General features: G+C 31.1%; 1 protein-coding gene across 2 annotated transcripts in view; it reads right to left on the bottom strand.

Moving 5' to 3' along the window:
• LOC127702085 (transmembrane protein 115-like) overlaps positions 1–12,328 on the bottom strand; it is a 158,124-nt gene extending 145,796 nt beyond the window's left edge. Inside the window, exons 1-3 of one of the 2 annotated variants that reach the window (XR_007982290.1) lie at positions 11,601–12,328; positions 9,845–10,018; positions 7,821–9,144 (exon numbers count right to left, since the gene is read on the bottom strand). Coding sequence is in view for 1 of the 2 variants with exons in the window: in XM_052206147.1 (XP_052062107.1) it covers positions 8,970–9,144; positions 9,845–10,018; positions 11,601–12,301 (1,050 nt within the window). In the remaining variant the exon portion in view is untranslated. Of the gene's footprint in view, positions 1–3,302; positions 9,145–9,844; positions 10,019–11,600 lie in introns of those variants that run through there. The other variant, XM_052206147.1, reaches the window with a different exon arrangement.
• Between the last annotated feature and the right edge of the window lie 886 nt (positions 12,329–13,214).

The following is a 13,214-nucleotide window of genomic DNA, read 5'->3' as shown; positions in this document are numbered from 1 at the left end:
CCCACCCCCATTTTTTTTCCATAATAACCCATTTAAATACATCATAAAAGTCTAAAAACAGAAAATGACATACATAATCATTGCTAAAATTAATATACCTTAATCAGCATTTTTAAAATTATTAAATAAAATGCTTCGCTGAGCGCAGCCCGATACGACCGCAGAGGTCGAACCCTGAACAGTTGGCAAATTTGGACACAATATTCAAACTTGATACTGTCTGAATTTGGATTGTGATCAAATTTTTGACATAATATAGGTTTCTGACACAAAATAAATGTGGTCAAAGATGTTATAAATCCATTGCACAATACTGTGCAATTGAAGATTTCTTCTTGAAACTTTCAAAATTCGAAATTTTAAAAATTTTGAAAAAAAAATATGAATCCCTTTAAAAAAATTGGGGAAAAAATCCCCCCCCAACTTTTTGAAACCCCCCTTGGAGCAATAACCCCAAAACTCAATCCCAGCCTTTCCTTTGTAGTATGGAACCTTGTAGTACAATTTCAGAGAGATCCATACACTTACACACAAGTTATAGTCTGGAAACTAGAAAAATGCTTGTTTTTGGCCCTTTTTTGGCCCATAATTCCTACATGTTTGGGACAATTAACCCCAAACTCAATCCCAGCCTTCCCTTTGTTATATGAAACATTGTGGTACAATGTCACAGAGATCCATACACTTACACACAAGTTATTGTCTGGAAACTAGAAAACTGCTTGTTTTTTGCCCCTTTTTGGCCCTTAATTCCTAAACTGTTGGCCCCCATAACCCCTAAAATGAATCCCAACCTTCTGTTTGTGGTAGTAAACATTGTGGTACAATTTCAGAGCAATAGAAATACTTATACACAAGTTATTATCCTGAAACTAGAAAAATGCTTGTTTTGGGCCCCTTATTCCGAAACGGTTGGGACCATCGTCCCCAAAATCAATCCCAACCTTCCTTTTGTGGTATTGAACCTTCTTAAAACATTTCATAGAGATCCATTCACTTAAACTAAAGTTATTGTCCAGAAACCAATGTGTCTTCGGATGACGACACAGACGACGACATCATACCATTATACGATCCCAAAAAAATTTTTGCGGTCGTATAAATAGTAACTTCTAACAAGCATTCTGAGAGTATTGCATGGCAATACATAGTCCCCTACCAGGTAAAAATTCATTATACTGGAACAAAATGCTAACTTGTTCTATAACTAGTCATGGTGTAAACAAAAAGAAAATATCAAGTCAATATCTTCAAGCATGACTAAAAACAGTGTGGAAAACTGAATATATGAGTGAATTTTTTCAAGTCCAAGGACCATAACTCTGCACAAAATTATCAGACCGAAACAAAAATTTGAACTTGATCTGTAACTTGTCATGATAAAACTATTTACCAATTGTCAATCAATATCTTCAAGCATGATGAAAAAAAGTGTGGAAAACCTATAACACTCTAACATTAGATATGATGTAATACAATGTATATCTATTTTCAAATTACAATCAAATATAATTAATAGTTCCAAATATTTTTTCTTTCATTTGTCACAAACTAGTATAGATTTGTAACTTACCTATAAAATGTCAACAACTTTTATCTACACAATGTAATGTAATGAAATATATACCTTAATAAAAATAGATTATTATCTAATTAAAGGATTTCACCTAATAAAAAAATATATATATATATACATGTAGCATTCAGAAAATTAGTTTATACAAAATAACATATAAACCTGCCACAAAATTCCTCAAACAATTTACCAAAGAATGTCCTTTAAAAAATGAGTTATCTCCCTTTGTACAGTTTATATGGTTTAACATAGTACTCTAACATTAGTTATGGAGTTTTTTCATGGACCATAACTCTGGATAAATCATCAGACCGTAACAAAATTCGAACTTGATCTATAACTTGTCATGATAAAACTATATACCAAATATCAAATCAATATCTTCAAGAACGAAGAAAAAAAGTGTGGAAAGCTGAGTTGCCGGACTGACAGATGGACAGACGGACAGACAGACAGACGGACAGGGTGCAAACCTAAAGTCCCCTTCGACTTCGTCAGTAGGGGACTAAAATAAATTGACAGCTAATCACCTCAAGACAATGCAACATTTCTTTATACATAATTTAAAAGCAGTGTAAGGGAGGTAATTCAAACACATCATTGTATCCCATCATAACCACCCAAAGCCAATTCTTACCATCCCTTTGTGGTATGGAAACTTGTGGTATAATTTCAGAGAGATCCATACACCGTTTCACAAATCATTGTCTGGAAACTAGAAAAATGCTTATTTGGGCCCCTAATTCCTAAACTGTTGGGACCATAACCCCCAAAATCAATCCCAACCTTCCTTTTGTGGTTATAAACCTTGTGTTTAAATTTCACAGATTTCTATTTACTAATACTAAAGTTATTGTCCAGAAACCAAATGTCTTCAGATGATGACGAGGCTGACGTGATACCAATATACAACCGCAAAATTTTTTGCGGTCGTATAAAAATAAATTGGGAATGTGTCCATGGGACACAGATGATGCCCCTGCTTCCATATCATATAAAGTAATAAAGGGACATAACTGAAGAACGGTAAAAGTGATGCTACCCAACTTTGTTATTGATCTGAGTTTTGTAGTAATAAGTATTGTGTATAAGTTTCATAACATTTGGTCAAGGCAAACTTAAGTTAGAGAACGGAAACAAAAAATTCAGCAATTTTTCCTTTTGTAAAGGGGCATAACTCTAGAATAGTAAAAGTGACACCACCAAAAATTTAACTTGATCTGTATTTTGTTGTAATAAGCATTGTGTATAAGTTTCATAACATTTGGTTGAGGCTAACTTGAGTAAGAGAACAGAAACAAATAATTCAGCAATTTTTCCATTTGTAAAGGGACATAATGCTAGAACGGTTAAAGTGACACCACCAAAATTCAAACTTGATCTGTATTTTGTGGTAATAAGCATTGTGTATAAGTTTCATAACATTTGGTTGAGGCAAACTAAAGTTAGAGAACGGAAATGAAAAATTCAGCAATTTTTCTTTTTGTAAAGGGGCATAACTCTAGACCTGTAAAAGTTACGCCACCAAAATTCAATCTTGATCTGTGTTTTGTGGTAATAAGCATTGTGAATAAGTTTCATAACATTTGGTTGAGGCAAACTAAAGTTAAAGAACGGAAACCAACTTTGGGATGTACGGAGGGACAATGGTAAAACTTAATGCCCCCTCCGCTACGGCGGGGGCATTAAAATACATATCAAAATTAATAATAAAATAAAGTCTTAATAATGGAAGCATTAATTTATTTCAAATATTTCAATAATAACACATGAATAAAACACATTTCTACTCTTAACATGTAACCATGATAGATGATGTCTACATAAGACATCTTAATAAATATAATCCTCTTTATAAGAGCTGGAAAAATACACATTCTAAAACTACATTCTCTGAGGTATGAAACATAGATACAGATGAATTTACATAAATGTTTTTTTGCAATTTATACAAAGATGCAACAAAAGAACATTAAACAATCTGTATTTATCTAGTAATTAGATGACTTATACATTTACAACCCACCAGATATTGCTCTGCTATAACTGTACAATAAGACATTTGTTGCCGAAGCCTTGCCCACACCAAATCATCCTTCACAGTTCTGAAGCAGTGGAAAAAAAAAATTTCCTCACAAAATATTTGACCATCTTTTACATTGTTAGTTATTGTTAAAATTAATTGTTACTTTTAATTTGTCCACGTTTGATTCATTTTGGTGTACTGATCTTTAGCTAATTGCATATGTCACTTTGGTGTACCGATCTTTAGCTGATTACATGTGTCATTTTGGTGTAATGATCTTTAGCTGATTGCATGTGTCAATTTCTAAATGTGTAAATGTAAAAATTTGTGGTCTCCATAGAACAAGATAAAATTGATAATTTTGAAATGAAAATATTACAACAAAAATGAGTTCACCAATATGTTAAAGCAACAATATTACCCAAATTAAATTCATGATAAAGACAATATGTGTTTAGTGTTGTTAAATATAAGCTGTATTTGCACTAGATTTGAAACAGGATTAATGTTTGCTTTAGCTTTAATTTCACCTATTTCTTAGTTTAGTTTGAATACAACAGATATTTGAAGACACTAAACACATATTGTCTGTTTCTGATCAAATACTCTTCTCAATAGTATATAGCATTAAAATGAATATGTTCGAAAAAGTAATATATTTTGTACCTGAATATACCTGCAATAAATTAAAGTTTTAAAGTCAATGGATCATGACTGAGGAGGCAACAAATACAGTAGACTCCGGCAAATCGGATACCCAAAATGTCAGCTAAAAATATCCGATTACCAGATATATTCAATTAGACGATGAATGTATATTCATTGAATATTCTGCAATAATGAGTAGATATAATCCTGAGATGTCACTAACCCTGACAATTGCTAAATATGTGAAAGGGTTGGAGGATTGATGGAGTGATTTTTATCAGTTACATCACCACGATGTTTTTGTAAAAAATTATCAGCTGATTATGTAATGATTAAATTTGTTTGCAGTTTTTAAATCCTTTATTTATTAAAATAAATCAAATGTCCTGAAATATTTATGTGAATTTTTATCTACCATCCATAGTTTGTCTTTATTTGTTTTGTAAGCAAATTAATTATAGAATAACTAATCAAAGATTTCAAAAAGAGAAAAATATTCAACGAGTGACCGAACAACACATTAATTCACGAATGCGCGTAGTGCATGAGTTAATTATCAGTGTTATTCGGTCACGAGTTGAATATTTTTCGATATTTGAATTCTTTGATTAGTTATTCTTTTTATTACATTGGCAAATGGCTTTTTTTTAATGAAATTAATGTAGAAAATGTAAGGAACTATATCTTTTTTCTACGCATTCACAATTTGTTTTGATCCGACGTTATCGACGTCTTGACAACGCCTATTGTTGTATGACGTCAGAGAGTGAAATAACCACGTTTATTTCACATGTGAAATTATCGGTTTTTATTTGACTGGGAAATCAATGTAATTCAATGCTACCAATGTAATAATATCCATTATTTACATTATCACACAGGTAAACTAATTTGGCTATAAATAGATCTAAGCATGTCTGTGTAGAATCTCCAAACTAAAATTGTATTTGTTATAATTTTATTTCTTTAAATAATCAAATTTAGATTTATGAAAATAATCATGATTGATAAAATATTATTGCATAAAGTTTACGTTTTCTGAAGACTATTTATATTTAGGTCATAGTTCTAGAGGCTTCCTCACAAATTTGTAAACATCCAAAATGGCGTCCATGACATGTGGTTACTTTTGCACATGTGAAAAAAATATATCTGACAAAAGTCAGATTTCTCTTGTCAAAAGGGATTTATATTTATATTGCAATAAATTATTCAGAAGGAGGTACATTCAGTTTAGATTATATTTCTGATTCTGTGAACATTTAGAGTTTAATCAAAATTCTACAGCAACGTCAACTTGTCAACTGAGTCTTGCATATTTTATAAATAAATTCAAACCATTTGAAGTAAAAGGGCATCTAATCCACATGACAAAGGAATACAATGATTAAAGACAACAATTTATTAAGAAATAGTTCCTTTTATTTAGTAAAAACAAAATCTTCTTGTCTGCAAGATTGTAAATTCCTAACTTCCGGGTCCATTTCCTGTCAGAAAAAACATTGAAAATATCCGATTGTGCACGGTTTTGAACAAAATTACCTGAATATTCTTATCCGATTTGCCGATATATTCTAATATCCGATATTCGATTACATGATATAATCAACATTAAACATATAGGGAAGGGTTTGGTGTTTTGAAATAATATTACAATAGCCGATATATTCGTTTAGCCGATATCCGATTAGGTGGAGTCTACTGTAATTTCCATGGACATGAGATGTTCTAATACTAATACAACTGCATACCAATTATTATTGACTTATCATTAGTAGTTCTCCTTAAACTGACCTAACCACTAAATTTAAATAACAATTGTTGACACTGCTATTGCCAGAAACAGCACACCCAAGTCTTAATTCCACAACTTTGTTGTAAGCAAGACAAAAATTATGAAAAAGTTAATTATTTTGATAGAAAAATAATTGATACTGTCAAAGATAGAAAATTTTAATTTGAGAAAATTTATAAAAAAGAACTCTCAAAATTTAAATTAATTTGAAACAAACAAATAAACTCTTATTCCTGCTGTTTCTCTTCATTTGTTACAATTTTAACCAAAATGTCAAATAGTCATCTAATTTAATAAGTAAGAAGCAGAGAAACACACTCAATACATCACTAACAAGAATCAAGTATACATTTAAATACAAAAATCCCTCATTCAAATTTACAAACAAAATCAAAACCCCATTCATGAATAAAATAGATATAAATATATCAACTGCATGCGCTTTTTGAAAATTACATCAAATATTCATGACTTTAAATAGTCAGTACATATGTTTATAGTTGGGTAATATGGACTACTTTTAATAAAATTATTAAAAAAAATTGAATTTATCCTTAAATGAAAAACAAAGTTTTACTCACATACTTATAAGAAATCTCATCTAGCTTATGGTACATGTAGTATGGTAGTATTTAAAAAAATGAATTTGTTTATACTTTGCAAAAATATAGTATACATCATGCTATTTTCAAAAATAAAATAAAAAGTAGGTCACCAATGCAAGCTTGTTTTCAAACTACAGGTTGTTAAAAATTAACACATTTTGTAATGGTTATACAGGTGGATAGAAAGAAAACAAAATGATTTTTTTTTTTTTTAATATAAGATGAAAAGATAGCTTTAGTTCAATAAATGATGAACATTTCTCTTTTCCAATTACTGTGGTAAAAAAATAGTTTATGTATAATACATAAATGTTTATAATACACAGATCTTTACAATATTGGTGAACTGCTTATATCACCTGATTCATGTCATGATTTAAAAGCTGATTATATTTTACTTAGATTGATTCATCAGCCACAATGTATTGTTATGCCATCATAATTTGAGAAAAAAAATAGAAATACAACCAGTATTGTTTTCTAGCCATAATCATTTAAACTTTTGTTGTTTTAAAAATTTAATTCTTTATAGGTTATGATTTCTTAAAATGAACCATGATGAGGGGGTGGGGCTATACAATCTCCATGGAAATGAGACTTGCAAATGCCAATAAATTTGCATACCAAATATCATTGACTTAACATAAGCAGTTCATCTTAAACTAATCTAATCACAAACTAATACATGTAAACTAAGCAAAAGTTTCAATGTCAAGAGACCATGACTGAGGGGGTGGAGTCATATATTCTCCATGGAAATGAGATGTGCTAATTGCTTATACAACTGCATACCAAATATCATTGACTTACTACAAATGGTTCCCCTTGAACTGACCTAATCACCAACTTATACATGTAAACTAAGCAAAAGTTTCAAAGTCAACAGACCATGACTGAGGGGGCGGAGCCAAATAATCTTCATGGAAATGAGATATGCCAATGCTTATACAACTGCATACCAAATATCATTGACCTACCACTAGTGGCTCCCCATAAACTGACCTAATCACAAACTAATACATGTAAACTAAACAAAAGTTTCAAAGTCATTAGACCATGACTGAGGGGGCAGGGCAAAATAATCTCCATGGAAATGAGATTTGCCAATGCTAATACAAATGCATACCAAATATCATTGACCTACCACAAGTGGTTCACCATAAACTAGACCTAATCACAAACTAATACATTGTTGAAGCCGCCGTCGTCGCCGCCGCTGAAAAAAGCATACCTATGTCTCACTTTTTGACCCTGTCAAGGCCAGACAAAAATTAAAGATATGTGTGTAATTGTATGTCAATAATCTAATAACTGATTGTGATTTTAGATAAATACAATATCTGTTACTATCAAATCAGAATTAAGCACAAGCATTATCATGTATTATTGCAGAACATAAATAACTGATAAAAATGTCACTGTGAGATTGATAGTTTTATAGTACCTCTATGTGTCTATACTACTCTGCTCTGACAGTGGCAAAAGCAGAACTTATCAAGCTTTCATCCAGTTAAATAACCAACATGACCAAGCCCCAAAAAATAAAATGAAGGCCTAAGAACAAAAATGATTCCAGAATGTCAATGAGTATGATTAACAGATTTATTTATAAGGATTTTTTCTGTGATATCATAATTTTTTTAATTATAGATTGATAATTATATTTGCATAAAAGTATTCACGAGTATATATCTTTTAATATACCTTAAATGCAAATTATTTGCTACATTTAAAACAAATTTTGTTAATTATTTCAGGATGTAACAATCTATTTATACTGAGATAATATGTAGAAATATTGCGAAATTCCCATAATGACAGCACCTCACAAGCAATTTTAAACTAATTAAGCCAATTAGAATCAACACCATTCAACACAAAGTAAAGCAGTGTATAAAACAAAGTACAAAACAATTCTTAGTTACACTCTTAGACTTTTTTTAACATACTACATCTTGTTTTTATATGAATTTTACAATAATTTAGTATCCACTGGAATGATAATTGGTTGAGCATAATTAATCTCAAAAGACTTGAGAGAAGATAACTTACAGGAGAAAACACAGGAAAAACATCAGTTGTGAGAGCATATACATTTGTAAACTTAGCATATATGAATGGCATACAAAGCTTTCAGAATTCTAGCTTTCATTTTCAGTATCATTTTCTTTACAATTCAAATGGTGTTAAACCATCTTTCTACTTGTTCTTTACATAAACATACACACCCAACAATAATAAGCCCAAAAGAATCACAGTTCTGACACTTGTAAGTAATTTGGTTACTTCAGCCACATCTTTTATAACATGTATTAATTATCAACCCTCAGTACTATTTTCTTTAAAATCAGGAACAGGAAGTTTGACTTCTTCTTTTTTTACTTCTTTCTTTTCTTTGCTTTCACTTTTTTCCTCTTCATCTATCAAAGAAGGCCAGTTTGACTGACCCTCAGCTTTAACAAGTCTCTCATTCAGGGCTTTCAAAGCAACTTGTCTGGAAAAAGAAAATTCAAAATTAGCTCACCATGGATAAATACTAGTTTTGATCAATTTCTTGTAGAACTTTGGAAATTTGGTGTTGAAAGTAACTGAACAAATGGCTTTCATAAGGATCTCTTTCCTGTAAGAAATGAGTTTAGAAGATACATGTATGCAGTACTATGCACACAATATTAACACTTTTAATGTACTCAATTTTTTTTTTATTAATTACTTGAGTAGAAAAAAAACCTGTTTTCTCTTCTTTAGAACTTGCTATAATTTCTTATAGCTTTTATTTATTACATATAAGTTTATTTCAGTTTTGGTACACCTGTTAATATATATCTTTCTAACTCAATTTGCTGGAATCTTTCAATGTTTCCACATTTGTACTATCATTTATTTCTCATCTGGAATAAATATACCAGTCCTATAATTTCAATGATTTTTTTTTTATGTTTGTTGAAATCAAGTTCACTTGCATGTACATGTACCAAATAAATACAAAAAAAAAAAATCACAAATACTTTATATGAAAATGTTTTTTTTTGAGGGGGCCTAAATGCTATTTGGAATATATTGTTTTAAAACCACACTGTTGTGAAAATCATCAAGAATTTCAAAATAATTGTGAAGCTTAAGTTATTTTAATTGAACTGGGTTGAAGGGATCTCATGGAATTTGCATGATACAAGAAACATATGCATAAATACCTCCTTCTTTCAGCATCTAGAGGGTCTGTACCAGGTAAAGTTATAGTGATAGTTGATGGAGAACTAACATCATACTTCCTCTGGGGCTTCTTGCACACTTTTATCTTCACCAAGGCAAAGAACACTGTGTTTGCCAGAATTGAGACTAAAGGTTGAAGCTGGCTAGGAAAAAAGCTGAAATAAAAAATGGAAACTACATGTATTATCTATCATTAGACATTACAACTAAATTATGGATGTAATACATGCACAATGTATGTTAAAATTGTAAAATATTAAATTGTTATTATACATGACTTTAGGTACATTTTTTGTTAGTCTGTAATGAAGGTTCAAGGATGTCACGATTACTTTAATGTTATATTGTTTTCATCATGATCTTAAATTTTGACAAATCTATATTGCACATCCTGGAACTCAATTTTCCCAGTAAAGAGTGATCTATGTACAATGTATGTCTATCAAAAAATGTATGACTCTTTCTCTCCTTAACAGGAAATTTTGAATGGATGTTGCCATGATCAACATGCAAAGTTTATAACAAAAGAAGACTGAACAAAAACATTTTGCAATCAAAATTTTATTCTCCATCACATTTTTTACTCTACTTGAATACATGTACCCAAATCCAGTGACATGTCTTATTAATTCCCAACCAGAATATACATGTATCATTGAATAAAAAAACTCATGATTTTATACTGCAAATAGTGTTTCCTACAAGAGGTTTTCAGGGTTCTCATTAAGGCGAGTCCATCATGCAGGGCCTATTCTTAGATTTTGGAGAGGGAGAGGTAAAATTCCATTACCATTTTGATTGTGTTGTGTTTTCATGCTTATCTACATGTATGACATACATAAAATTGAGAATGGAATACATGTACATTAAGGAAATTGTTTGATATATGCAATAAAAAATATACCAGCAGTGTTTTTATATGATACTGATTATATTGAAAACCCTTAATAAAATAGTATTGACAATGTAATTGTTATTTATTTAGCATGTTTAGTCATATCATTTGTACTAATAATTTGAATTACTGCAGCCTTATAAAATATGACAGAAATGGGGCATGTCACCATGACATTTTTACAAAAAAGGGAAGGGCCTCAAGAAAACACAGTGGGCACCAAGCCCCCTTTTCGTCGTATTTTATAAGGCCCTGCTGTAATTTATGATAGCTTCTGCAATTCATCTTTTCATAAGACCATTTCGAGATATTTCCCTTTGAACAAAATCAAATTTGCTTTCGAAACGTTTCGGCCACACAACCAGTTCAGTCATAGGTGGTTTCGGCCACAGTACCAGTTAGCTCATGCCAATGATCATGATAATAAAAAACAATAGCATGCATATTTTTTTGTTTTTCCCTTAACAAGCATCATAATATGCCTATGTGTTGCCTTAAAATGAAAGCAAACTCATCACATGTACATGTAGTTGTGGGTATTTCTGAAGTAGTCAATTAATCCATGGGTATGGATAATCATTCTGCTTGAAACGGAAAGAATCATGAAAAAAAGGGGTGACGCATTGGAGATACATGTATGTCCCTTTTTCAGAAACATTATATAGATGTATATCCATACTTTTTTCTCATTTTTTTACATATGTTTAGCTCAATGCATTAATGATACATGTACATTGTAGCTTCATCATGTGTGCAATTCCCTTTGTTATTATACTTTTTTGAGCAATAACCATCATACATTTTTATTGTACATGTAAAAGCTGACAACAGGTCAAATGTACCTTGAAAATCCAAAATTATCTGCCATGTCACCACGATTTCCATTGCTGTGCTTTTGATAAAACCTTAGATATATCCAACTAACTACAATTCCAAATCCAAACATAAATGGATACGGCCCTTCTAATAGACCAATAAGCCTCAATGTAATGCTAACGAAAAGCAATAACAATGGAATATGAGTGTTTCTGAGTTTCCCGAATGGTGATGTTGCTAATACATGATCAGGCATAGCTTGCTTAACTGCCACTGAAAATCCTGCAATATAGCCGGCAAGTCCATAAATGTATGTTTCAAATAAATATTCTTCATTTTTTGTTACTAAATAAAATGCAATATAAACAAACGCAGTTCCTATGGCAACTCCTGTATTAATTATGACAAAGAATATTAACATATCTAATGCACCCCATAATGGTTCCAACAGTTTACCACATAGGACTAAAACGGAAACATCGATGAGAACATCCCATACGTGCATTTCGATAAATGGATGAGTAATGAAAGTCCAAAATCGAAAATTTGGAGGCATAACATAGCCAGGTGTTACGGCTAGGTAAGGAATAGCTGAAGAGGCAAATGACAGGAAATATCCCAGTGTCACAGCAACAGTTACACCCTTAACAACCACACTACTGTTCCCTATAGTCATTGTAACTTGTTCCTTTAGGAAAGGCAAATTCTTCTTGATAGTATCCGCCATGTTGACGGAAGTTGTTACATGTCAACTACGTGCGTTCGAGTTACTACTCGATTATTCGCAAGCAGATTATTGGTGTTATTGGCCTCTTCGACGTCCGCTTAACGTGTGTAATGAGGGTATTGGTGGGTTTTACAGAATAGAGAATAATGACCAAAACAAATGATGAATAGAGAAAAAAAAGAAAAAAACTATAAAGAAAAGAGAATAATGGGGTGCAAAAATATAAAGAATAACTGTGAAAAATAATAGAATAATTATGTCATATAATAATGATTACAGAAATAAACCATGTACAGTATAAAGAAATCATCTAATATTACAGAAAATTTGAATAATAAAATCATTTTCATGAGAATTATACAGAATAAGCGTTATTTTTTAAAGATAAAAAAAAAATGCGCTAAATATTAAAAGAAATGAAGGACCTCGATCCCTGGATCCCGCGACGCTGGCCTTATCTTACTTTGATTTGGATAATATCCATTATTTTACTATCCATACTTAAAAATATTAAATTGAGTATTCAACGAAAAAAAAACATTAAAAGTCCAGGCTACTATATTTCTATACTGCAATAAACCCACGGAGAAAGTATAGTGCACATTTTATGAGATAGGCATTACATTGTGACTATCAGTTTAGGGACCAATATAGGGACCAAGCATAATCAATTGTAATATTTTTTTTATAATCTGACACACGATACCTCTACCAGTACAGAGAACTAAATACCTACAAAATATGAAGCCTTTCAGTAAGAGCTGTGATACTTTTAATACACTTAGTTTAGTCATGGACCATGAGTAAATTAATAAGGATAAAAATACCGTCTATACTCAAGTTATGATTTAAAATGATAGCGTCATTATTGGAGATCCGTTCACTTTTAAGCACGTTAAAAACAAACAACACT

The sequence above is a fragment of the Mytilus californianus genome, unplaced genomic scaffold, assembly GCF_021869535.1.
Source record: "Mytilus californianus isolate M0D057914Y unplaced genomic scaffold, xbMytCali1.0.p SCAF_1, whole genome shotgun sequence".
Taxonomy (NCBI): Eukaryota; Metazoa; Mollusca; class Bivalvia; order Mytilida; family Mytilidae; genus Mytilus; species Mytilus californianus.
The sequence above is the reverse complement of the archived record's forward strand: the minus strand, read 5'-3'. Positions and strand labels throughout refer to the sequence as shown.